Here is a 24020-nt window from a genome sequence, read left to right on the forward strand (position 1 = left end):
TAGTCAGATTTGCGCGTAACCAATTCCACTCCCATACGATTGGATAATGTACCACAGTATATAGAATGTAAGGTTACAAGACGATAATTAAAATACAAATGCATTGGCTTTAAGTTAATTTAAACAACACTGATCAACTAACAGAAACAACAGTAATCACACACTTAAAATAATCATTTATTATGAATCCTTCCTTTGCGTCCAGCATATACTTTCTCTGTCTCCAGGCAGCTAATTTGAAAGTTGCGGTTAACAACCTTCAGCTCGGTTTCATCCTGCTCTCCTCTCCTATCATCCAAGACACAGGTGGCCAGACCGAATTGCAAATAAGCATTTTCAAGCATGTTAAATTCACAGATGTTAAGACCCTGCCTCACAAATGCTGTAATCTTCATCCTTTGCTGATGAATGCTATCATCTAAAATGTTCGATACACTTGGCATATCTTTATCGCCAAAAGATATGCACAAGTAATGGCTATCAAGGTGCACAAACACCGCCAACCTTGCTGGGCAGGGGTCCATATTACACTCCTTCAGCTTGGGTTTGGGCTTCTTGTTCTCAGGGTAGATGCGGCAGTGGTGGTCTGGCAGCACACGGTTTGAGCGAATGTCAGTGCACTCTGCCGAATTCAGCTGATAACCTGCAGCGGATGGAAATATTCCAAGCCTTGGTTAGTGGCAGTGTTCTTAAGAGATGGAAGGTAGAAAGGGTTGTTCTGAAGTCTTCTGGCTTCTGATGACAATTTTTGGATTGTTTTATAAAAATAAACTAAAAATAATATCAGAAAAGAGTTATGCAGTTTGGCCAGCACAAAGGAAGCCTTACCTCCTCCACAAGTGACAGTGCAAGGGAAGAAGTCCGTCTCCCTCCACTGATAGCTGATGGGCTGATAGAACAGAAACTGTACCAGTGTGTCCCGGGGGGCAGCATACTTCACCTGCAGCCAAACAGAGAATTTATTACATTGACAAAAACTCAAGGGCATATAATCCCTTACTAAACATGTAATAATCCTACATGTCACCTGTAAACCATGGCGACAACCCTGGGTTATTTTAAGAAGTGATTCAAAGTGCTCTTTCAGGTACAACTCCACATGCCTGACCTGCACAGCTCATGTGAGCCTTGTACCCGCAGTGCCTCTGGGGCGGAGATCTGGGATGCTCTTTAAGCAACTGGGGAGTATCCTGTGCAAGCACTGTTCTTATTATTGGGGAGTGAGCTCACTAAAACAGTCTTGAGCTAGCCCTCTTGTGTCACACCTATGCCTACACCAAGGTAAAGGAATGAGTAACACCAAGTAACGGTACAGTACATTTAGTCCAGCACTAGTTTTGTCTGTTCTCCTTCCCCTGAAACAATCCCTCTAAAATATCAAGTAAAATTATCGATAATTTTCTTTCTAGAAAACAGTTCAATCTTATAACTGCCAGTTTTATTTATTTTATTTGTATTTATTACACAATTATTTTTGTTAACAAGGCCCCTTTACCACATTATTTATCCTTGCATAGAATAAAGATCACAGATAAAGTTTATCTAAAATAAAGCAGCTGTTGCAACATAAATTAGTAACTCTCACCCTAACCCAAGATATTTTATCTTTTATGAAAAACAATGGCATCCAAATTAGATATTGGATCACAAAAATTATGGAGTCTTGATTAAAGAAATGATTTAAAACTAATAAAAAAATGCAACAGCTAATGAAACATATTAGATTAAAGCAACATATTTTCTAAACTAAACAAGCCTAATGTGGATAACGTGCAGTAAATTTGCTTTGTGGGCGTGGATCCAAATCTTAAGAGGCATTACATCACTTGTTCCATATTAAATACAGCATCTTACACAGTACATGCAATGGAATATCTTCAAGCCTTGCTTTGCAGACAATGATGATGATCAGAACAGTCATGGCATGCTGGTTCAATTTAACATAGATGTCCATCAGTTTATTCTGTACATATGCAGTTTAATGCTGCCGTGGTAGCAGAAGCCTTCTGGAAGGTTAGATTTTGCAAATATTACAACACATAACTAAAATTAGGAAGACGAGTTGTCCTTTTACACAGACAATTTTTTGGAAGTACTAAAAATAAGTTGATAAGCAATCATAGTGAAGAAAAGACTTCTTGCTCCTACCTTTATTATAAAGTCAGCTCCCAGGGGCCCGTGAGCCCTGATAGTCTGCCTGTCCTGGCTTTTCTGGACCTCCACTGTTGTGTTCTCTATGACGTATGTTCCTGAAGTGGTGAAGTTGTGCTCCTCCTTTCTTCCCTGAAGTGTCTGAGACTCAATGACTGAAAGGAAACACTAACTTGATGTGGTACCATAATACAACTCGGGACTACTCCAAAACATGGTTATACACAGCCAAAAATCTTACTACATGCAACTCAGGGTGAAATGACCAAATTCTTTCCATCAACATACTGTGACACCCACTCTGGGAGAAGAGCTGATTCATGCACCCGTAACACCATGGCTGGCAGTCAATCTGCTAATCAGCTCATTCCCCTGGCAACATAATTGGACAGATTGTGAATCCCACCTGTGTATAATTAAATATTAAATATACTTATTTAATAATTTCATATACTTTAATATACACTTCTTTCAGCAGGATATTTAACACAGCTTTGACAGCACCTCCCTGCTCAGTCTAAGTGCTTGCTTGCTAAGCCTCTGCGTTTTGTCCTTTTTCACTTCTGGCTTTGAATCTCTGACTGTTCTTCCAGAACATTCCCAGATCACCTCTTGTGGTGTTAGTGTCTTACTCGAGCTCATCCTGGACCGGCCTGATGGGGAACTCTCTCCTGTGCTTCTGAACTCTTTTTTGTCGAACTACACTTGGGATATCGGTTGTGCTATTGGTTGATTTACCAACTTCCGAGCTGAACTGATCTGTGTTACTTTCTGGTATCTATTTGTTCCCTTGCCTGTCTGCCCATTAGTGAATATCTCTCTTGCCTACCTACTCGCATGTAGGTTTGTACAGTGTCTATTACAAATACAGGACCAGAAAACCTAATTCAACTCCAATAATGAAATGTGAAAGAAAGTTTGGCTTTGATTGAAGGGACAGCCACTGGTAACTTGAACTTGAATTCAGGTCCCCTAAGATAAATTAAAGAAGTAGTAAATTCGCAATAGGGATGGAGTGTTATAAATACTGTGGAATAATAGTCTACATGAAGCTGGAGCTGGTAATTGGCAGGAATTGAGGCTACAGAACTTTCAATATGATCTGCTGGGAACAGGTACATAAATCCATTAACCCTATTTTTTGTTGTGCAAGTTGAGCAATTACTTTAACAAGTAATCAAAGTATTTTGATTTTATCAAAGTATTTATGACTTTATCTAGTACTGAGTTGTACTGTATGTGACACCAGAGCCTATCCCAGCAAGCAGTGGCGTAAGGCAGGATACATGGGACACTATCACAGGACGCACACAGACACAACATACTGTACAAACCCCATGCAGATAGCACTCCAGGAACTGAACCCAGTTGGCAATACTAACCACTGCAACAGTGTACCACCCTTTGAGCAACTGTGATCCTGCTGAACTGCTAAAAGTGTTTGAGGGGAAAAAGAAACCCCAAATGTAACTACTATAGTATTTTTTAGACTTGGATATTAACAAATTACTGAATAAAATGTTTTCAGTTTTTCATTTATCAGAATATATCATCCTCACAGTTTTCACGAGGCAGAACATTCCTAAAAAAATGTTTTCGATGAACAAACAACTCAAAATAGCATTTGTGTCATTCTTTTCCAAATATTGAAGTGTGATCTCTTTTCAACATTATTTGGAATGTTGAGAACAAATTCGGAGTTTTCAGAAATCGAAACAATATTGATAAATAATTGTCATATCATATAAAATAATCACACATAATCTCATAGACTATTAAAATTTCCTTTATGAAGGAAACAAGATTATACATTTTCTAATGAGCTTCAGATAACATTTTGTTTCAGCTTCATTTTATGAACTAGACTCTCACGTGTCAAGTTTTTAAACTTTCACTTGAACTGTTTTAGCTCTTTTCACCTTTAAACTTCTCTATGTTTATCCATCCTTGTTATTAGTCTCTTGGCATTTTAGGAGTGAGCTGTTAAAGCAATTTCAACCTCACTTTCAAATCCAGTATTTGAAATATCAAATAGCCAAAAAGCCTGGAACTCTGTGTTGTGTTGTTTGCCACCAACAATTGAAAAATTGTTTCATACTAAAAATACTGGTAGAGGAGTGTAGGTCTGAAAAGAAAGTATTCTTGTAGGAGAACAAATTGTTGAAATCTCCAGTGGACAGTTTACTAACATCAGTTGTAAGTCTGTAAGATCGTATCGCTCTTCAGCTACATTCCAAGACTACAATGGTAATCAAGACTAGAATGGTATCTCCTAATGGGCCAATCACAAGAGTTGATGGGAAAGGGCCTATAGCTGTTAATTTATTGTTGTCTTGGTACCCTTGTTGTTAACAGTATGTACTGTAGCACAGCACAGAGAAGGTACATTACATTACAAATGTAACATTACAAAATGTGGCAATGTCTTTGGTGCCAAGCGCTATACAGTACGTGGTACTTGTGTTCAGTGTAGTATAGAGAGTGCAGAGAGAACTTGGGTTTTTTGAGGCAAGAACTTTCATGTTTTAAAACTTCACTGATATGGAACAAGGGGTTTCTCATAGTATTCAGTGGCTCGAGCTGCAGTATGATGACTTCTTTCATAAATCAGACAGCTGATATGCTGCCAAGACGATACCAGATGTTTAAAAGAGGAATGAGTATGAGGCACAGTAACAGCCTGAAGGAAGAGAGACTTTAACCTCATCCAAGGAGCAGCCTCCTGCTGAAAGTGATCCAGTACCTGTAGATTTACAGATAGTTTTCTTTCTTTTTTTGCAGAAATGGAAACTAAGGCTACTCAATGATAATATAACTAGTGTGTTAAAAAGGACTTTCATCTCCATAAATTTCAACACCTAGAAATATTTTATATATAATGTGATTATTGTCATTAACACAGCTGCTTTGGCTAGTGAGAGAAGGAAACAGTGACCTATTGTATCATAAATTGGGAAATATGAGGAAGCTGCTGCTGAAGAATGTATGTTTTCTTACTTTTTTTTTCATTCCATCTGTTAACCTTTTTAATAAATTTTGATTTTGAATATCCCATAAATTGTACATTGCAATTCTAAGCTTAATTATTTTAACTGAATTCATCAATTCCTTGCATTTGCATAGGGTTTTCAATCTGCCCTGCCTCCAACACATGTGTGTTGCACCTGTGCTACATTTTTTCCAGAATGGAGATCCACTGGTATCACCTCTGATGCTTATTAACCTATCGCTCAATAACACGATCTCCACGGGACACCGGCAAAATCCTGTAGTACAACTTGTTCAATAATTACACAGCAGAGTAGACCATTCAATAAACGAAAATGATGTTTTAGTTCCATTATTTCACCACCATGAAATAATTCACCTCACTGCTGAGCTGGCCCATGATTGGCTGGCTCACCAAACCGTCATGCACTTCAGCCATAGGGGCCTACATGACCCCCAGTGACATCTGCCCTCCCCCAGTGGATCAAGCATTTCATTAGGATCACCAGCACCCTTTCAATCACCCAGTGATTTTGAGATGGGGAGTGGCCCATAAGGACGTGATGGTGAAAATGCCTTTAACATTTACTGTTACTTAATGTGATAGAATCGCTCAGGTGGCAGGGTGGCACAGTAATTAGCATTGCTGCCTCACAACGCTGGAGCACTGGATTCAATTCCTAGGATGCTGTCTGTTTCCTCAAACAGTCCCTAAATGACTTCTTGGAAAACTGGAAAACTATTTTCAGGAATGTAGGACTTTTTACATACTGTATACTCACTGAGATAATCAGGTCCTTTTGCTGTAATTCTCATATTGCGGCTCCCAAGTGGAACTTCAATCACAGTTTTTATCACTATATGCATATAAAAGAAACAAATAATGTTATTAGAATCTGTCTCCAAACAATGCATTGAATATACTGTATAATGAGAGTAAGCAGTAACATCACTGAAATTGTTTCATCTACACAGATCAATTCAAACCCTTCAAACATAAACCTGAATTCTTAAATCAGAGATGAAAACCTAGACATTAAATAATGTAACTCTATTAGTTTTCAGAGTTGGCTATGATGTCTTCGGCATCATAAAAATGCAGCTCAATATATGCATAATCCTGGAAGAAGGGTGTTAAAACTTCCTCCAATTATCTTATCAAAACAAATGAAATACAAAAGATGTCATAGTGCAGCCATGTCAGCCATGTGCTGCTACTAAAAGACATGAATATACAGTACTAACTATGCAAAGATTTAACATACTGTATCAGTAACAAGTGCAAGAAAAACTTGTTTAAAAGAGGAGAATTTAAATATTCCCCTTTGTTTTAAGAAATTATAAATGCCAGCAATATTTTTCAGCAGATTGCACCATGCACTTAAAAAATACTGAAGTGCTTTAACCAAAGAGACTTAACATACCACACAAGGTTGACAAGTAATAAATTACCTTCAGTGGTATGCTTTTGGGACATGGCGCTGAGTGTACCACACCACAGAGGGCTGAGTATCAGATCACAAAACGGTATTTACTCAGCTAGTAACATGAAGCTGAGCTGGATGCCCACTGCAGCTAGTGGGAAATACAAATCTAATCTCACATTTTTAACTACAGTACTTCAAGACACATTAGGAGCCCCATGAATCAGCTAAGGGCTTTCTCCGCATGGCCTTTTGCAACTGTACAGCCTCTCCCACATCACAAACCAATAAGAAGGCCTTGTTTGTATCAACCTAGATTAGCATCTGCCCAGCAACAGGATGCTGTTAGATGTGTTGTGGGGATAAAAGTGCTTTAGTTAGCAACTATTCTGAGTGGGTCTATAAACAGCACATAATTGCAGTCCAATTTAACAGCTTCTCCAAATTTATACAAATCACTCCTTACAGGAAGAGCTGTCAGACTTTGAGGAATTTGGGGGAGTGGACTGGATCTCCAGTTCCTTGGAAGCTGAGGTTTATATTAACCAAAGATCTCAGTTAATTTCAGAATGTTCATTCATTAATTCTAATCAATGTAAAGATCAAACTAGGTTGACAAATATCCTGAGGCACCTAAGATCCTAAAATATGATTTGAACACACATCTAAAAATGAAAGCTGTATATACTTTATACAGTATGTTATGACTCAAAGGCTCTAAAAATCCTAGCAAAAGCTTTGCAACTATTTCAGCAACAGAAAATCCATGAAATCACAAGGTACAAACTAATATGAAAATATTTTACAGGAATTATTTTGAATTATTATTTTAAGAATTCCACATTTTCAAAAGTTTTGTGATATCCTTGTTGATCCTTAAAACATTACCTTGCATTAAAACATATGTAGTGAGATTTAATCAATGATACATGAATCGTGGTAAGATATGTATAAATTATTTGATTTAAATGCATTGTATCATCCATTGGAAATTCCAATGCAGAACATTTAGAGTATACCCGTCTGAGCTGAAATCAAAGGATAAAACATTTTGCAATCATAATAACTTAGTAACAGTACTAACCATGCCATTCCAAAACAAAGAACATTAGTTTGGCAAGTGAATATGGTTTACTAGAGCACAGAAACAAGCTTCCATCGTTTTGTACAGGTGCATTTCAAAACTTTATTGACAATGTTATTTTAACTGCCATCGCTGTTCAGAAAAAAGGAACCTTGACCCCTTGTCTTTTACACAGTAAACTTAATGTCATGAATGTTGTATGACTTAATTGTAACAATCGCACAACTATTACTGAACATACTTGAGGTGAGTTAGATTATGTGCACCAAGTTGGATTCAAATGTTCTAGCGTTCTGATATCATGTAATAGTTGTAGAATGCTTTTTTTAACAGGTTACACATTTACTTTGATGTACTGTAAAACTATACCCTCTAACATTTTTGAAAATATTCAGAACATTTAGCTTTGTAAACTTGTTTTGGAAATTCAATGGACAAACAAAATCTGACTGAATGATCCTGTTGGGACATTTTTTATTCATCATACCATTGTATGATTTATGATTTATGGAGCTTGTTACACTTTGCTTACACTTCTTTACAGAAATCTCTGAGAAACAACTTGCACTCTGCTATTTAAAATCCACAATCTGAAAAAGTGCTTGTCTGTGAGAGACTTTAATACAAATGTAGAAATTCCAAAGAATAAAAAGTAAACTTATACCAAAAACAAATCTCATGAATGGTGGAAGATTTGGAAAAAAACTGCCCAGTCATGTTGCTGAAGCAAATTTCCTGGGATCTTTCAAGAAAAAGCAGTGGAAAAGACTGCTGGAATAATTTGAATTTTTTAATTAGGTAAAAGCCAGCAAATGGCCTCCTTTTATCTACAACCTCTCCTTCAAGTATGTTAAAGGAACTAAATCTCTTCAGAAGTCTAGTATGTTTATGAAGTACAGTATGTATTACTGTATACAGTACTGTATGTATAATTCCACAGATCCTCTGGAGAAAAACATTTAAATGAACTAGCCTTGTAGCATTAAGGGCTTACATCTGAATGTGTATTAATGTGATGTGTCTTGTCATTTATGTACTGTAGGATATGTTTTTCAGAGCTTGAGGGGATTGCTCAGTTTTACTGACATCCACCTGCTTATGAAGCCATAGAGTTCAGAGCTTTGTTGCAACATGTACACTGACTTGCAAAAGTATTCAGACACAGATTTCACATTTTGTTGCTTTACAGCTTGCAGCCGCAACACTTTTAAGAAATAAATATTTTGTTACATATAAAAACTACTCTGTAAAGTCAAAGCAAAACACAAAAGAAAGAAAGAAATAGATTCCTAATATGAAAGACAAATGTAAAGTATTCATACCTTTTTCTATCACAAACCTTTAGGTATACAGAATTACCATAAAAAGCCTCTCACCTGAGTGGCCTCTGTTATGATGGAGCTTTTTAGTCTAAATGCACGTTAGGACTGACGAAAAAATGGACAGAGCAAAGCACATGTAAATACTTGAAGAAAACCTGTTTCAGTCTGCCAATGTCATACCCAGGCTTGGAGTGGCTTGCACGCTTGTGTTGCCCCACCAGCACATTCAGTGGGGAATTCAGCAACCAGTGCATTTGCGTGGTATCTCAGTCCTTACTCAAACCCGTGCACACATGCCCAGAAGGCATTTCTCAACCTCCGGTAATTTATCAATCAGGCACACCCCAATCATCTAATTGAGCACACTGTTTAAGGATCATTTTCTGCCTGATCAGTGCTCCAACATTTAGCTAAATGCTCTCTACTTTTACTCAGTACTGAAGTGCTCTTTTACCTTTCCACTGCCACCAAGGCCACTGAAAAGGCAGGGAAGTTTTTCCTCCTCACCATTTTTCCAGGTCTGCTCTTTTTCTCCTCCACGATCCTCTACCGCTGTCTTCTTCTCATTACGGTTCCCTTCTCTCACTGCAGTTCACCTTCACAGCCCCTGGACATCGGGGACCAGTACATGACAGCTAAAGGCTTAAAACCAGGACCCCAGTTCTTTTCTGTAGGAGAACGTCCCAAAGCACAAGGCCATAGCTGCAGGTGAGTGGCTTTGGAATAAGAAGGCTCATGTCCTTGAATGACCCTGCCAAAGTCCTGACTTGAATCCTATTGACAATTTGTGATCTGACTTGAAAACTGCTGCCCATAAGCAATTCCTACGCAGCTTGAGAGAGCTTGAGCAAGTGAGCCAAAAAGAATGGGGAAAACCTGCACCAGGCCAATGAGCAAAGCTGGTAGAGACTTACCCATGAAGACTTACTGAGGAATGTGAATGTTTATGCAATCAATATATTTCAGTATTTTCTCTGAAGTATTTTTTCCCTGACATTTACTGTAACCTATCTGTAGAAGTCTTTGGACTGTGCACATTCGTGTTTTATAATAAAATATGAAGTTATTTTATAAAATGGGACACATTAAGCAGGGACTGAAAACTTCTGCAAAGCCCTGTAAGTTAAAGAGGTATTTTGCCCCATTACAGACATGTCTTACAGGAAAATATCGGAATCATTTATGAAAGCACTTTTTAATTATAATATGACTTTTTCCAATTTTGTCACTGAGCAAAAATGTTCCATACATCAGGACAACTAAAAGTCTTTATCATCTCAAGTGCTCACGGCATTTTAAATGGAATCGCATTATAATGAGGTATGAGGTTTATGAATAGATGAATATTAATGCTATTTTCTGCAGAGTTAGAGACCAGCTATTGCTTCTGGCACAAAACTCTGCTGCCAACAACTAAGCAAAGCTGGAGGTCAGCCAGCCTCTTTGGTACTGTACAATAATTACATTTGGAAGCAAACTCTCTGGAGCTTGGAATTTATGGGCAGAATTAAATAGGTTTAATACAGTTACAAAGGTACATTTCAATGGCCCCTCAATAATGTTTATGAGAAAAAATCTTATTATCTTGCAACAATGACTGACGTTTGTACAAACATATGCTAAAATAAAGATACTCCTATAACTACAAACCATTTGAGCTTTCAAACCATAAAAATGAACTAAAGCCAAATAATCCATGCACACATGCACGTATTTTGGTTTTCTACCATCTATCCATTAGCAAAAGGCTGGATATGCCTGGTTAGGGTTCCAGCAACCCAGAGTCTTATTGGATACATTGAGCAGAAGGCAGGGCAAGCCTGCCTGGTATCCTACTGAATTTCAATACACAGGATCAATTTGGAAACACCAGGTGAGCATGAAAGTGAGCATGAGCAGAGACACAAGAGTGAGCAGAGCAGATCCAGAAAAAACAGGTGCCCCATGCAAGCATGCAAACTCCATACAGATCCCACTCAGAAGGCAACCCAGGACCCAAGAGCTGTCAGGCAACACTGTTTAATGCCAAAAGACTTTCAAAGAATAACTTGCCGATGAGAAAACATAATCTGTAATTAAATATGAATTTGTTTCTTAAAATGTTTTTCACAGACAGGACTTGTCCTCAAAGATCACTTTCCATCAAGGAATTGCAGGGTGGTATTTGGTTATTCTGAAAGCATTTTCAGCATCCCCACATACTGTAGTTCAAATTAAACTGCTGCATCTTTGCTGCCAGAATCTCATTAGTTTTCTTCAGAGTGCAACATGTATAAGGAGGCAAAAGGCAACTCAGAAATGAGATTCCCTTCCAAAACATAACAGGCTGGAAAAAGCAGAGTATCTGGTTACAAGAGTTATATTCAGAAAGACCACGCAAGTTCTGCTATTGATCTCTAAGGAAGCCTGTATGTCATCTTAGGCTAAGGTGAATTATTAGGGAGACTGTCTTTATTAGTAAGACCATAACCTGCTTGGATAGAATTACTTCAAGATTTGGTTAAATAGAGTTTTAAAAGAAAGAGCGTGAATCTGTGAAAAACAGTATGTGCATTGCCATTGAAAAGCTGCCAGTTCTGTGGTGTTTCAGTAATTCTTATTGCTTTCTTCACCAGGAATTTTGTGGAAATAAATATTTTAACGCAATTGGCAGGCAATGCTGAACACCCAAAACACATCCCAAGAAACAATATAAAACTTTATTTGCTTTACTAAACATTTTTTTGTTAAAGTACAAAAGAGCTCCAAACCACTGATAAAAAAGAAGAAAACAATCCAGTACAGAGTTATGATTTAGGACATTTTTTTATTATTTAGAGGTCTTCTTTATTAAATTCTCCTTTAAGTCATTTTAAAAGGTAAATTAACTCTTTCCAAAATTTACTGCACACAGGAATACATTTTTCTATACTGCAAATTCTTTAATTAAAAAAAAAGACATGCCATGACACAGCTCAAAATAAAATAAGGTGTGGTGGGTTCATTTATTAGATTTCCTTTAAACAGTCATTTTACTGTGTTACAAAGACCTTAGACATCTTTGATCAGTAATTATAGTTAATGACCTTAATATGGTTCATTTTAAAGCAATATTGTAAATTCACCACATGCATTAGTAATAGTAATTGGAGTGCAATTATAAAAATGTTTCCAGCTTCTAAAGATGTTATAGAAATAATGATCTGACAGCCAGGCATATCAAACAGAGGTTGGAGGCAGAATCTATATGGGTGATTCTGTATAAAGCCAAATATTTACCATGCTGTCTACAGACGTTTCTTCAGAGTGTCACAGCAGAGAACGACAATGCATGTCTCAGCATTTACAACTCAAGTTAAGTCAGTCTGTAGTACAAAATAATAGAAAAGTCCAAACAAGAATTAAATAAAGTGTACAGATGAATAATGTTTACTTTAGTTGTCATCATTTGCACTGGTTAACATATTAGTAACGAACAAAATTAAATTTAGAGCAAATTGGTGCAATTGGTGCAGGGAACATTGAAATCACCAGAAAGAGCTAATAGCTTCACGGTTTAACACTGCACCTTTAAGTGAAAAAGTACCTTCTGATGATGTACAGTAAATACTAGGCTAGGTACCACAATTGATGAACACTGTGCCTGAAAAGTACAGTATGACTTTCACACGGCCGAGGAAAATGAGAGGAGGCCACACACACACAGCTTCCAATTCACTTATTCAAGCTCAGACAGAAAAATGTTTAGAAACTCCACAAAACCCCATGTGCTGCTAATAGAAAAACTGGAAAGGCTTCTATTTTTAATCAAATAAAAAAAACATGCAGCGAAATCCTGTCATTGTGTTTCAATGTTTAATGTTTTTTAACCAACTCCAATTAAACTAGAATGTTTTCATTACAGTTGCAAAATAAAAATAATGTCAGCCAAAAAAGGGATTATGAGTTTGTGTTCAAATAAAGTTTTTTATATCAAACTCACGAGAAAAACAAGCATTCATTTTAAAAATGCGTGTTGCCTGCCTAAGTCTGTGAAACGGGCAAGCCTAACGGAAAACAAATAACACGATGTTCATAAATAAACGTTAGGAAGTAGGCCATAACAAAAATATTATACTGCTATAGTCTGGCTAGAAATCCAGAGAAAACTGAAAACAAAGAGGGTGAAGCAGGTGCCAAAATGCAGCAAGTGGGCCTTGGAGCTGTTTGTGCAAGACCGCATATATTTGTACAGCAGCTGCGAACTCTTTGTGTACCTACATTCTTCCGGAGAGACGTGCGACATGGTCTGTCCCCTGACGAGCCGGCACGTCGAGCCGTCTCCTGCGCAGACACCGCAGTTGTCTTCCTTGGCGTTGCTCCCGAGTTGCCGGTCACATCCCACCGCCTGCCAACAACAACAGGACAGTCAGGAGGAGGGCACGCAAACTCGGGACTCGGGAATTTTGTTTATTTTTTTATGGGTTATTCAACCTAGATTCGTCTTCTTCTTGTACCCATTCTCTTTTTGTAAGAGGCTGGCCTCATTCTGTCACATTACAGCCAGCTTTCCTTATTTGCACCTCCATCTATCGAGAGTGAAGCCAACATGAGGTCCTTGGACTGTGTTCCTATGCAAAACTCTCAGTCATGGGAGGATTGGTTTTATGAAAAGAGAATTACACATTAAGGAAAATTCATAGTTCTCTTTTTATATCATTTTCCAAGAGAGACATACTGTATAAAGAGAGATTTTCTTTAATTATCAAGCTGCATTGATATTACAAGCAGTCTTTGTGTCTTCAGTATTTGAGCATGTCACAGTAATGCCTGCAACCAGACACGGTCAAAGTCTTAAGTCATGTATCCTCTCAGTCTTATCAAGAAATCTCAAGGCTAATTGACCACAAGGCTGTCTTATCCCTTACTGACAGGGTAGGAATTGAATAACCTGCCACCAGGCTAAGATCCGATTCTATAAACACTCTGCTTTAGTCTTTAATAATTCCCAAGCTTCGTACCCTATGGAGGCACCATACTAATGTGTTGACCATGTCTCTCAGAGATCAACTTACAGTCTTTCATGTGCCTGATCTCCAAACCGCACTGACTAGACACTCATACCCACTTCAGTCTCTATCCCTTTCAATCAAGGCTAGAATCTGGCACTCTTCCCTGGGAGAAAAGTTACTCCATAGTCTCAGCCAGAGAGGTGGACTGGGTGCGCTTCTGAGAACTCATCTTTTCCAAAGGCCAGGTTCTGTCCCGGTATGTAAACACCTAGCAAACCTTTATTTCATGTCTTATAAAGAAGTTTTACAGGTTGTTGTTTTTTTTACAAAGAAGGTTAGCATGGTTCTTCAAAAACCTAATACCTTCTGGTTTAATACATCAATTATGAAAAAATAAGAACAAAATAAAAAATAAGAACATAATAAAGGTTATAAATTGGAGGAGGTCAGCAATCCCACTTAGCCAGGTTGGTTGGTAGCAAGTAATTTATACACAGATCAGCATCGAACCAGCCTTTGTGTAACAGTTATTTTAAGTGCACTTCCCTGCATTTGCCAGACATTGGTCCTAGGATACGATATAATCTACAGTTCTAACTATATATGCTAACTTTCTCTTTGTTATGCTAATATCAGTTTTAAAAAAAGCTTATATTATGTTTTGTCTGCAGATATATTCTTATTTCTCATTTGACTACACTGCCTATAGAAAGTAACAGCCTTCCCAAAGTAACACATTTTGTGGCCTAACAGCCTGAAATCAAAATGCATTCAATCAGAATATATTTAACCTTTGTTAACACATTGTAACACAAAACCTCCAATTAAAAAACAAATGCTGAAATATTCTGAAAACTGTTTACTAACGAAAACCTAAAATGGGTTGGGTAATAATATACTGTACAATGATGAGCATGTACTTGGTGGAAGCACCTTTTGCTCAAATTGCAACCACAATTCTCTTTGGATTGGTCTATACCAATGTTGCACACCTAGACTTCGCAATATTAGCCATTCCACATTACAGAACTGTTCAAGATCAGTCAAATTATGAGGGGACCATTGATGGAGGTCCAGACTCTGACTGGGCCACTCAAAGACTTTTTGTTCTTTAGGAATTCCACTGCGTGCTTACTTTCGCTGTCATGTTGAAAGGTAAACTTCCTTCCCAATTTTAGCTTCCTTGCACCCGAAGAAGACCCCAAAGCCGGAACATCGTGTTTACTTTCTTCTCTTTTCAGCATGGAATAAACCTTTACTTGTTCCATTCTGCTTGACAGCCAAACTAAGGCTCGCAAATTCCATCCTGGCCTGGAACAGTAGACCAGCGCTTTGCCCATTATTTGAGGGGTAAGGGAGTTTGCCACCCTTATCTACTCACATTTAATGGACTTGGAGAAGGTTTACAACCATGTACCCCAGGGTATCACGTGTGAAATGTTGCTGGGGTATGGGATACTGAGGCCAGAGCTACATCTCATCTGCTCCCTATATTTATGGAGCGAAATTTGTGTCTTCTCTGTGTTAAGTCGAGCTCGTTAAAGGTGTGTGATGGAGTTTGCAAAAGGTCTTGTCTTCCCTCCTGTTTGTGATCTTCATGGTCAGGATATCAAGATGCATCTGAGGTTTGGAGTATATCCAGTGCATCTCTGCATTTGGCATCCCCAGAAGAGGGGGGCATGGGTGCCCCAACTGGAGTTTAAGTACCATGTAGTCTTGTTCATGAGTGAGGATAGAGGGGATTGTGAAATTGACTACTGGATTGGTGCAAAGGCTGCAGTAATGGAGCTGGGTTTTTTCTACAAAGGAATTGGTTTTCCGATCAATCTACAAGCCTATCCTGACTTCTGGCCAAAAGCTTTGGGTAGTGACCAAAAGAATGAGATTGTAGGTATAAGCGGCAGATATTAGGTTCTCTGTAGCGCTGCTGGCCTTACTCTTCATGACACAGTGAGATGCTAGGCAATCCAGGAGGACCTTGGAGTAGAGTCACTTTTCCTCTGTATTGAGAGAAGCCAGTTGAGGTGGTTTCTTCATCTGGTGAGGATGCCCCTAGGGCACTTCCCACCTGGGGCAGACACAGGACATGTTTGAGGGGTTATATCTCTCAGCTGACCTTTGAACGTGTGTGAATCCCCCAGGAGGAGCTGGAGAATATTGCTGGGCAAAGGCAAGTCTGGTCTGCCCTGCTTATCCTGTTATGACCACAACCCTCACCAGGGTTAAGCGGTTTTCTAGATTTTCATTTCTAATTATTGTACTTTTCAGAATGCTCGAGCATTTGTTTTTCACTTGGAGGTTATATGCTACAATGTGTAATTAAAGGTAAAATAATTAGATTTAGCGTTTCTTGGACTGTAAGGCCACAATAGCTGAATCTTTGGAAAGGGTTGTAGACTTTCTATGGGTGCTATAGTATATATTCTTAAATAGTGGAACTAGGTAATTTTATCTCAGGACTGAACTTTTTTTAACTGTTTTCCCTTAATCCACTTTTACACAAAGCTTTGAAATTACAATACAGATTGATCCTAACATTCATTAATGGCAAACAGGAGAAATGTTTCTCTTTTTCTACCTAACAGAATGCGACCAGCACCGAATACTGCTGTAGTCTGCTACTGACATTACAGACATACTGTATGTAACTACCAAAGCATTCTTCCAGTTTCTCTTGATGACTAACATGACTAATTGGCTTGTGTTATAAATTCAACTTTCCCATTAAGCCACATCAAGGCAGCATACAGCTGGTTTTCAGTGGGGGTATGAAAAAATTCACTTTAAACCAAACCTAAGTTTAAAGACTTACTGTATTTTTAATAATTTTAAAATGGAAACTGATTTGAACTGAAATTCATCAGTCACCAACATGATGTAAATGTAAACATCTGAAAACAGTAAAAATGTTTGTATTACTTTTGTTGGTTATCCATATAACTCCTAGTTGTTAAATGGTTGATTTTGATTCTCATAGACACTACTCTACAATGTAAACCAGGGGGAAAGAACAAAAAAAGAAGATATACCTTCCTGTGTCATTTACCGGCAGCTGAAACAATGCAAAATATTCACTCCCAGTACAAACTAATGTACAGTAAAAAATTAATTAAATGAATGTTATTACAGTTATTGCTTATTTTAATGATACAAAGTAATAATGTAGTATAATCCGTTATCTACATATTCAAAGGGGTACAATGAGCCTCAATATCAATGTAAAATTGATCTGTTCTGCACTGTAATGTAAAACTTTATGATGGGTCATATGGTAAATATAAAATCTTTCTACCAAAGATGAATGCCTTTTGTAAATGTAAAACCACACAATTCATTCTGAGTCTTGACAAGCACTCTGTGGTCTGCTTGAAGTCTGAAAGCAAAGCTTAACTTATTTTTTGATTCAATCATGCAAATTAATCAGCTGCAAGCCTTCTGCATCAGTCAGGCCAGATACTACCTGACATCTTATCTGTAAAAATTCAGAAACCATGATGAATCACCTCTGTGCTTCATCATGGTTTCTGAATTTATGTGAAAGGGTGAATGTTAAATGATACAGCCCAGTACCATTGTCTTTCAAATGCAGACAAAACAAAAAAACCTTTCTAACAAAGTGTTAATCAGCAATTTAACAGTTCCAAACTATCACTGAACTGGTTTAAAAATGCACTTGATTTAATGAAGCAGGTTCCTAATTACCTCTGGTCTGTTCAACTTCAAAGTCACTCTTATAAAGAGTCTTCGGCTTCGCTCCTGTTATTAAACACAACATATCCCTGAATTGCTGGAGGACCTGGACTTCATCAGAAGTCATTCAGTAAAGTTCTTTGCTGTTTCCAACCCCTGTCAAGTCATTACCATCTAAGTCCAGGAGCTAATGAGAGAGGAGGATTTTTGTATAGAAAAAAAACTGAGCAAAGACTCTTGCACAAACAGTAGGCAAACTGAATCTTCAATTCCTTTACAGACACAGACTGTCTTTTCATATGGATGTTTCATGTTAATGTTTGCACAGAACATATGTAATGAGTGTCATTCAACTTTAATGTGTAACACAGAAGATCCAGTAGCCCCTCTAGTGCAATTGACTAGCAATTTTCTAGGGGGCACTACTGTTGTCACCCTGTTTTCACCCCAAAATGGTAAGTGCTGAAAACCAGCAATACATCTTCTGCCTTATCAAATACAGCAACCTGACACGTTTTTTCCCTTTGTAAACCGAGGACTTGTCATTTACTGGTTGTAAAACTGCTGACTTGCTCTGCTGTTCATAAACTATAAATCTAAGAAAACTATATATTATCATTACGACAACTTGAAGTTAATTAGCTTGTATTCCTATAGTCACTCCTAAGATCTGGTTTGAAATCACTTCTACTGAGATAGTGAGGTCACCATAGATCCAGTAGAAGTGACTATTTCTCACTACAAACACTGTTATTTGACCAACACTCATCACTGTCATTTACATCGCAAAAGCTGGCATTTGTTGAATGTTCAGAGCTTGAATGCTGACTTCAGAATAAATTCCCTCTTACTGTATAAAAGCATGGGAAAGAAACAAACATATTCATGAGTACACAGTAGCACACGGTATTATTTAAGGCAATTTTCTCTCCAGCATTTTACAAAGATCAACGTACTGTATATCAAGAGAGATGCAAAACCTTTTATTATTGTATTCTAAGCTTGTGGTGTTTAGGGCAGCACAATGTTTGGACTCATGGCAGGTTGTGATATTAAGTTCCTGCTGCAGACACTGCTGCTGTACCTTGAGTGAGATACTTTACCTCAGTGGCTCCAGTCCACCCAACTGTATAACTAGGGAAGAGGACTGCTTGGGGGAATCTCTGTGATGGACTGGTGTCCCATACAGAGGGGGAGTCACTTACTCTCTAGTCATCTTAACACTACAGAAACCAGGGTGGGCGCTGTCCTAATGAGCCCCCATGACTCTGGTAAGGACTGTATAGTTTATACATTTTGATGTTTAATCTCAGTACAGAATGTACCTCAAGATCATTTCTCAGCAATCATGAATTTTGATAGGATAATTTGAAGTTTGTTGCAGCTTGTTTTACCATATTTAAGCAAAGCAATAAGATTAAAAATAGGACCTGGGGCAGATGATAGATAACTGTAGCCATTCCATGATTCAGGGAAGCAAGAGCGCATTGTTCTTTTAAAAGGTATCAATGGCACGTAAGATTATTGTAACGAACAGTTCTTTCCGGACTCTACGCAGACGACAATTCGAAGAAGTGGGGAAACACTAGGAAAAAGTCATGCAGGAATACGGGGATAAAAACAGGGGGGCGTATCCAAAGTGTGCTGGTGCACGAGGAAGGTGTGGCCAAGGCAAACAATCCAAAAGTAATCCATAGAGGGAATCCAAAAACACAAGAAAGTCCATAGCCAGGTGATCCATTCAAACAAGGAATTAAAAACACAAACTGGGTCGGAACCAGCGGACAAGGAACAGGAACAGAGGTTACAACCTCAATGGGACCAGGCGCTTCCAGGTCCCGGACTCGCGCGGTGCGGAAACCAGATGCAGAGCCCGGATGAACGTCAGCGCCTAGCTTTTAAGGTGGGCTGGGAACAGGGGTCAGGTGCACAGAATTAAGTCTGAAGTGAAAGGGCTGGAGCACCCTTAAGGAGGAGGGACTATAATCGTTATAATTATGTGTTAATTTGTGATTAATTTGCCTTTCTAGTTGCTTTTCTAAGTAGCAATTAGAAACATAATTTGAAAGGATAAATACCGTAAAAAATGGTAAAGTCTGTGAAAGAAAACTGATTTTTTGTTAACATTAGCATGCCTTAATATCTGGTTCCTGTGTTGAAAAAAACCCTGTTATTTTCTGATATGCAGCACTCCCAACTGAAAAGGGCAATTTAAAAAAATACTGGGATTAAAATAACTTCAATAAAACCACTCACACCATTGTTGTTTGCCCACAGATTCCATTAGACTCAAGCAGCCACCACATGGTCACCAGTTTACACAATGCTTTGGAAATCTATCTTTTTGTATTAAAGCCTTTTCCATGTTGCAAATTTGTTTCTAATTAAAAAACATAACTCTGGCTCTTTGCATGTAGAAAACAAAGTGTTAATTTTAAATGGAACATTGACACTGCCTCATTCTGGATTAGGGCAGAATTCCTCTCAGCCACTAGCTTGCATTCTTCTTTAACAGTGGTGCATTGCAAGCCAGTTTAATGTGGGTATCTGCTATAAATAACTTGCACTCAAGAACTTTGTAGGCTATCTTTGCTAGTCACACAACGACAGTCATTAATCCCAAACCCCAGGGATCAGATGTTAAGCAAGCTGTCAACCAGCAAATTGTCTGGACTAGGGTCACTTGTGGCTGTGCAGAGGGGTCATCATTCTGATGTGTGACCTAGCAGAGCAAAGGGTTAGTCTTCTCCAAAAAAGGCAATCTGCTGTTGAAGGAGATACAGGCAGTGGTATGATGTTTTTAGCAAATGCAGCAAAAGATGAGATTCTATCACTATGACTATACAGAGTTTCAAGCTACAACAGCTCACATTTAAGGAAGGTTTAGCCTGATTTCCTAAATGTTTCTGCAAGAATGTTTGCGCCTCCCCACTGTGAGAGACTGAAACTTTAAATCTATTATACCACAACACAGCAACCTATAGTCCAAGCTCTGCCCTGTCTTTCAGTATTCACATCTCCTGCTCTTATACTATTAATGAAGACAGGCACTAATATTATTGCATGGATAAAAAAAAATTAAATAAGAAACAATTTTCAGCATAAACATGAAGGAATCTGTAATTTTGCCATTGCTTTGAGCAATAACTTTAAAACAAAATCTGGAGAAAGCATCTCATGTAAGATTAAATCGGCTTGAAACACATTGTCGTTTTATTACATTTCATTACCTACTCATTTATGTTTCATGTTGGGGCTTCCCAATTGCTGACTGATGTTTGACTCCATACGTAACCGTATAAAAAGTTACTATAGTGGACACCGGCCAGTTTACTTAGACATCAAAGAATTCAGCTGCTGTAACAAAGACTGACACAGTGAGGAAGCTCATGCTTCTGAGAAGTTACTTTATAACACTGCTAATTTATATTGAGGAAACTATGCCTCTAAACACTGGGAGCTAAAACAGACCATAAAACATTTTTAAGACTTTCCCTTGAGGAAACCTAAGAACTTAAAAATGGTTAGAAAAGGATGGAGGCCATTGGGCTCATTTTGTTGACTAGTCAGGCTGTTCCAGAGCTCCCTCTAGCCTGCATGTAAAGAGGTACTGCAGTCCTAATTTAATTTCCTCTTCGATAAAGGTCCTCTGGATTGACTATGACAATGCCTTGCAGGACTTTCTGTAAGCTAGGGGAACAAAAAGCTAGAATCGACAATAAGAACAAGAACAAGAATAAATTACCTGGCAAAATAACCTGTAGTAAAAGTGCTGTGACCACCAGGTTGAATGAAAGCACAATAGGTTCAAATAGCTTCAAATAGTAAAGAAATCTAAAAATAAAACAAGCATGAAAAGACATAAAAGAAGATCACTCAATGAGTGGTAAGCGTCAGATGTGCAGTGTCATTATCGACATTGACATTGTCTTTTCTGTGTCACATGTTCTTTGAAATCTAACAAGACTATTGGAAAAGCTGCTGTGCACTTGTACAACCCCTCTCAAAATGGATTAGGTCCAGGACTGCTCTACAATGAACACACCCTTGTATTCCCAGTGCAATGTATTCTGCACTGCATCTACCACACGGCACTTTAACTGCCATGCCAGAAATAGGCCTTTCAAAGGTTTCATATGAATCGGCAGCACTTTATGAAAATAAATAGGTACACGTATGTCTATTAAATTACACAGACCTTTTTCCATTTGTGTAGTAGAAACTCACTCTTTAAAATCTAATCTGCTATGATACCGCATATCAATCTCCCTCTGTGAGGAAACACAAATGTTCCCCTGATTGAAAAAAGGCATTTTTATGTCTCCATGTCGAATCCATGTAGCTTTAGCTAAGCCTTTTTTTCAAATGTATAATCTAAAGAGAGACAATTCACAACAAGTTCTCTTAGGTGATTTCAAGACTTTCAAGGCAAGACAAGAAGGGGACGTAAGAGGGATCTGGTACCACTTTACAACAATTTTACAACACGGACACTTTAAAATGGGATTGGGTAATGGTCTGTGACCATGGTGAAGGGTAGATGGGCAACATGGTGGCGCAGTGGTTGGCATCGCTGCCTTTCAAAGGAATAAGTCTCCGCTGAACACTGTTTCCTTCCAGGGTGAGGACATAGAGGGGGTGCAGTCCTACAGGTACTTAGGGGTACACCTGGATGATAAGCTGGAGTGGTCTGGTAACACTGACGCCCTGTAAAAGAAAAGTCAGAGCCGACTCTATTTTCTTAGGAGACTCAGGTCCTTTGGTGTGTGTGGAACACTGCTACACATTTTTTATGAATCAGTGGTGGCAGCAGCTATCTTTTACGCTGTTGTGTGCTGGGGCAGCAGCATCATGACAAGAGATGCAAATAGGCTCAATAAACATCAAGAAGGCTGGATCTATCTATCTATCTCTGTGTTGGGGTTGAGCCTTGACCCCCTGGAGGTGGTGGCTGAGAGGAGAATGCTGACCAAGCTCACAGCCATTATGAACAACACCTCTCATCCGCTTCATGGGACTGTTACTGGGCAGCGGAGCAACAGACTGCTCCAGCTACGGTGTTCAAGGGAACGTTTCCGCAGGTCTTTCCTTCCGGCGGCTGTCAGGGTGTATAATGCTGCCCTAGGCTAGGACTGTTAGCCCTTCATTTGCTCGTCTATGGACAGCATGTTGCTCCATTATACTTTTTGGACAATCAATCTGTATGAACCTATGCACATTTTGCACATATTCTATTGTTTTTTTTACAGTGACTATGATCATCATATTTTGCACACACCTATGTATTTATTTTTATTATTTAGTTTATATTTATTTTGTATAATTTTTAGTCTATTCTGATGTCTCTTTTTGCTTGTCTTGGGCTGGATGGCTGTAACACATCAATTTCCCTTCGGGATCAATAAAGTGTTATCTAATCTAATCTAATCTCTCAGCACTGGGAGCCTGGGGTCAATTCTGGACCTAGGGTGCTATCTGCGTAGAGATTGTATGTTCTTCCCATGTTCATGTGGCTTTCTTCCAGGTTCTCTGGTTTCCTATTACAGTCCAACGATATACTGGTAGGTTCATCGGCTTCTGGGAAAATTGGCCGTTGTTTGAGTGTTTGTGTGTTCCCGGTGATGGACTGTCATCTCCATCCACAGCGGATGCCGCTTTGTGCCCAGCCCTTCCTAGGATAGGCTCCAGGCCTCCGCAATCTTGAATGGCATAAGCGGTTAATGTGATGTGATCTAAGGATGAATAGATGGATGAGAGGAAAGATGTGTGAATGGGCGAATGGAGTCCTTCATGAGCTTAAAGGGTCATACTCCAGTGCTTGGGTTCTGTAGCATCATGTGAGCTGACAGCACAGCACTCACCAGAGTTGGGCCGCTAGCATCATTCCAGTATTATATCTCAATATCCACCTGTACCAATCTGGTTAAATCACTGTGCTGAAGACTACAATGTCAGCCCATATAGCGAGTGGAATCCAGGACCCTATGGCGACTGAAACCCTAATGTCTACTCCACTCTACACTCCCTCTGCCCGAGAAGCGTTCATTCATTCGATCTGTAGTTACCTGGCAGACGCCATTGATGCACATATCCAGGGAGTCGGTTTTGCAGCGCGTGCCATCCAGCACTTTGGGCGCCAACTCCACCACGAAGTTCTTCCCTTTGGCTTGGCACTTCAGGGCACAAGGGGAAGTGGGGTCATTGGACACTGGGATCCACTCATATGTACTGCCCTGGTATTTTATATCATTATGTGCGGAGCACTGCTGAGCCCTGAAGTCTCCAGACTCTTCTGGGCATTCCTGAAAAGGACATGCAGCAATTAGTAAGATGCCCACACACAATATAGTGCACAAAGAAAATGTTAAACAACCTTGACAACATGGTCACA

General features: G+C 38.8%; 1 protein-coding gene across 2 annotated transcripts in view; it reads right to left on the reverse strand.

Annotated features, from left to right (window-relative positions):
• Nucleotides 1-24020, reverse strand: part of adamtsl3 (ADAMTS-like 3) — a 164824-nt gene that overhangs the window by 46365 nt on the left and 94439 nt on the right. For both annotated transcript variants that reach the window (XM_015343042.2, XM_015343041.2), the window contains exons 6-11: nucleotides 23695-23931; nucleotides 13209-13335; nucleotides 5922-5996; nucleotides 2149-2306; nucleotides 829-940; nucleotides 505-643 (exon numbers count right to left, since the gene is read on the reverse strand). In XM_015343042.2, the coding sequence (XP_015198528.2) occupies nucleotides 505-643; nucleotides 829-940; nucleotides 2149-2306; nucleotides 5922-5996; nucleotides 13209-13335; nucleotides 23695-23931 (848 nt within the window). The remainder of the gene's footprint in view (nucleotides 1-504; nucleotides 644-828; nucleotides 941-2148; nucleotides 2307-5921; nucleotides 5997-13208; nucleotides 13336-23694; nucleotides 23932-24020) is intronic.

This window comes from Lepisosteus oculatus, chromosome 5, assembly GCF_040954835.1.
Source record: "Lepisosteus oculatus isolate fLepOcu1 chromosome 5, fLepOcu1.hap2, whole genome shotgun sequence".
Classification (NCBI taxonomy): domain Eukaryota; kingdom Metazoa; phylum Chordata; class Actinopteri; order Semionotiformes; family Lepisosteidae; genus Lepisosteus; species Lepisosteus oculatus.